Below are 4,161 nucleotides of genomic sequence, written 5' to 3' on the forward strand. Positions count from 1 at the left end.
TACCCTGAGGGACCAGTGCTAAAAGGTTGCACTTGGTAATCAGTTTAGTTTCTGACACCAAATGTTCAAACAGAGGATGCAAAAGCAAACTGTGTAATCCTACCATTATGGATTACTGCCCTGTGGGTTCAAACCAGGTCAGCAACCTTTTTTCTAGAATCAGGGAAAAAAATGCAATGCAGGAAGTGAAGAGGTGTTGGTGTGGTATATTAAAGAATGTATGACCCTTATGACACACATTATCGTATTCTGGCAATTGTCCTGTTCAGATCCTCAAGATACTGTGATATAAATGCACTACAACATTTATGTTCAATTTGTTTATATTGTGTTTCTTCTTATTCCCCTGCAGACATGTAATCAAATACTAAAACAGCACAATGAATGGTAGCTCAGTAACAAGCTTCCTGCTCCTGGGACTATCTGAGAATCATACAATACAGATCATTCTGTTTGTGTTATTCTTCTTTATATATTTGGTCACCGTCATTGGAAACATTATTCTAATCACAGCCTGCATCTATGATCCTAAACTCCGTACGCCAATGTATTTCTTCTTGTGCAACCTCTCCTTCATAGACATCTGCTATTCATCAGTTATTGCACCTAACTTGCTTGTTCAACTTCTTGTTGGGAGGAAAATCAGCTTTTCTGAATGTGCCACTCAAATGTACACATACCTACTTTTTGCTTGTGCAGAGTGTGTCCTTCTGGCAGTCATGTCATATGACCGCTATGTAGCTATTTCCTTTCCATTGCGTTACACAACCATAATGAGAAGGTCTGTTTGTATCACAATGGTGGTCTGCTGCTGGATAAATGGGAATTTGATGGCCTTCATGGGTGTGTTTACAATACTGAGGTTGCCTTTCTGTGGGCATAATGTTATCAATCATTTCTTTTGTGAGTCTACAGTACTAGTTAGAATGGCATGCGGAAACACCTTTGTTCCTGAGATGGTGATTTTCGTTGGTGGAATTATAGTGCTGCTCATCCCAAGCATCTTCATTCTCTTCACCTACGTCAGCATCATAAACACCATCATGGCAATTCGCTCTTCTGAAGGCCGACATAGGACCTTCTCCACGTGTGCCTCGCACCTGGTTGTTGTCATCATATTCTACAGCACTGCCATCTCCATATACTTAAAACCAAAGTCTGTAAATCAGAATAAAATGTTCTCCGTGTTTTACACCATGACACCTCCAATGCTAAACCCTATGATCTACAGCCTGAGAAACAAGGATGTCATGAACGTTTTGCAGAAATCTACAACTGTGTGCCCATTTCATTAAGTGTACTACATGAATTCAAGACATTATGCTCGAATGAAGAAGTAATCCCTTTAGGAAATGAAGGGACATTTCAAATCCAGTAGTGATAATTGTATTGTTTTATCAATGATTGTGGAACAGTAGCTTCTCCTTCAAGTGTGTCTGACATCTTGAGGAGCGTCTCCAAGCCAAAGATGGTGCATGAATGCAGGGCTCCCGCGCCAGCAACCTTATTAAACTTACAGCCCAAACTGTCCCCATGCCACTGTTGCTCCAAATGGCACCTAATCTGTCCAATGCAGGTGGATTACTAAACCAAGGAGGTTGGCCATGTGACCGCACAACAGAGCTTAAGATGGTGGTACCAGTCCAAAAGCAGACGAAATGGGGAACATGAGACGGCCTTGTGCCACTGAAACTTCCAGCTGTGGTCCACGTCAGCAGGACAGTGTAGATGATGGTGAGCACAATGGTACTCTGGAGCCAAGAGACTAGGGGCCTCATTTATGGGGATTTGACATAGGGTAGCGCAGCAAGTGAAAGGGCTTCCCCCCAGTGAAGACAACGTATCATCATGGTGCAAGAGTGCATGTGTTGTTGGTAGAATTATTTTTGTGGAGGAATGGACCCCTTCCTGAACAAAAACAATCCTGAGAGTCATGCAACACATATAGAAAGAGGAAAAAGCGAGAAGAAATGAGGTTATTTCTCCTTGTTACATCTCACCTTGGGAGGTGTAAGGTTTTGGCACATCCCCAGGTTTACATGATCTTGTCAATATGTGGGAGCATCAACATTGATGGCTGTTGCATGGGAACACCCAGCACAATGCCCATGGAATAACTCCTTATCTATGAAGCCATTCAACGCCATGCAAAGTGGCTTTGTGTGGCCTCATAAATAGGATTTTTTAGTTTGCAATGCCAGAGTATCACAAAAGTGATGTTCAGGGAGCGCAAAAGGCTTATACATATCCCCCTTACTGTAAACAACCTTAAATGCAGGCAGAGCAAACCATAGCACTGATGAGGGGGCTGCTTGTGAGGAAGAGTGGCAAGCATTAGATGTGTGCAGCAGTTCTCCAGCCACAGGTGGGACTAGCACTGTTCTGCCAGGATATCAGAGGGATAACACCAGAGCACACCCCACAACTCAGACGGTGAGTACGTTGCAGATGACGCCTATTCTTCACTCCCAGACAGGAATACCCAAATGAAAATGTTTTGACAGTTACCTGATCAAGAGCCCCCCTCACATAGTGGAAACAATCTCAACCAACTGATTATAGACCAGATTAAAATAGGTGCCAGACTCTGAACGGTGATGGCCACCACCACAGACAAGGTGGCCCCTCCCTTTCTCTCATTTGGTTATAGGAAGTTTGTTTCAAGCAAGACAATAAGAGAGGGCCTAAGGTATACCAGTACTAAAAATAATGAAAAGGGAACCGTAAATAAGTGGCAGAGCACACCTCCCCTGAAAACAAATGATAACCACACCTTACTTACTCCTAAGCTTTGGGAGTGGTTAGGTAAATAGAAAAAAAACCCTAGTATTGGGGCACTTCAATGAAGCACTAATGAAAACTGTCCTTTCTACAGACACAGGGATAAAGAATACTGCAAAAGGTGCAACTCAGAGGAGCAAAATGCTTTGGAAACAAAACACAGTGTAATCACCAGAAGTGACCCAACAATTAATAAATTCCCCATTTCTGCCCAACAGGTAGGCAAGTTTAATACGACCCTCCAGGCCATCCTGGACACTAGAGCTCATATTACACATAGCAGTGCATTTTCCTTGTTTATGCTGGGTGCACCTTTCAAAAGGTGTGCCATGTGCAAACAATGAGAGTGCATTGTATCAGATTGAATGTGCTGCCCCAAGGATAGCTGTAAACTTGTGCTAGCCTGGGGGCAGAGCATACAAGTAAAATACCAAGTGGCTTTGAAGCAGCCGGTCCATGTTCACCTGTGCAGGCAGCAACTCACCTGCACTTTTAAGAGAGGAGAGAGATCCCCTAGCGGGAAAATGCAGTGAGTGACTGTACCATCTTTCAAGGGAATGTTTAGGGGGTTCTTAGGACGCCTTACTCCCCTCCAGAGGCACTGACAGTACATCTGCTTACAACTTGTTTTGCTCTAATACGGCACAGAGGCAAAGAGATTCCTTCATGTGCGTGGATGCAGATAATGGAATACCCTCTGATGACAGCACTGGTGCTCTATGGGTGCCTGGGCTATTTGTATTACAGAAGGGGATGAACAAGCATCTGAGGCCCCTTCTGTAATACCAAAGTACCTTGGAGCACAGAAAGGGTGGAGCAAACACCTGTTGTACCCCAGAGGCACTTGTATAAAATGGCCCCAGAGATACAGAGAAACAAAATTGATGATGCTGCTTTGGATATTGGACTACTGCAAACAGACCATGAGAAGCTTTGGTATAGGGGACTAGGAATTAAATCCGCCACAGCATGAATGAGTCCATCATTTTTGGAGATGCAGAAACAAATAAAGGAGCTGAAATGTAATGTTTATTCCCATTTCGACTTGGAGCCATGTTAGTTCTCTGCGTGCAGGAGCTAAGTGGTCAAATGTATGAACTACAGTGATCATTCTGGCTGCAGCATTGAGAGTTGTTTTGAGTAACACTAGGTGAGAACGAGCTGCACCAGAGAGGAGTGCATTCCCATAGTCAAGTTTAGATAACACTAGTGATAGGGTGGCTTGTTTGAGGTCTTTGGGTGGGATGAACGGCTTCATTTTGTTGAGAAGCTTCAGATTGAGGAAGGCATTCCGTTTTTGGTCGAGGGTGATTCCTAGAGATTTTACTGAGTTAGCCAGGGTGAGATAACCGTTGAGAGCAACGATTGCTTTAGGCAACT

At 43.7% G+C, this 4,161-nt stretch overlaps 1 protein-coding gene across 1 annotated transcript; it reads left to right on the top strand.

Annotated features, from left to right (window-relative positions):
* Positions 1–380: 380 nt before the first annotated feature.
* Positions 381–1,295, top strand: LOC147709741 (olfactory receptor 2D2-like). The gene has a single exon (XM_086926086.1). It carries the CDS (start codon positions 381–383, stop codon positions 1,293–1,295), a length of 915 nt encoding a protein of 304 aa, XP_086782212.1.
* Positions 1,296–4,161: the final 2,866 nt, after the last annotated feature.

Source organism: Lissotriton vulgaris, chromosome 6 (genome assembly GCF_964263255.1).
Source record: "Lissotriton vulgaris chromosome 6, aLisVul1.2, whole genome shotgun sequence".
NCBI lineage: Eukaryota > Metazoa > Chordata > Amphibia > Caudata > Salamandridae > Lissotriton > Lissotriton vulgaris.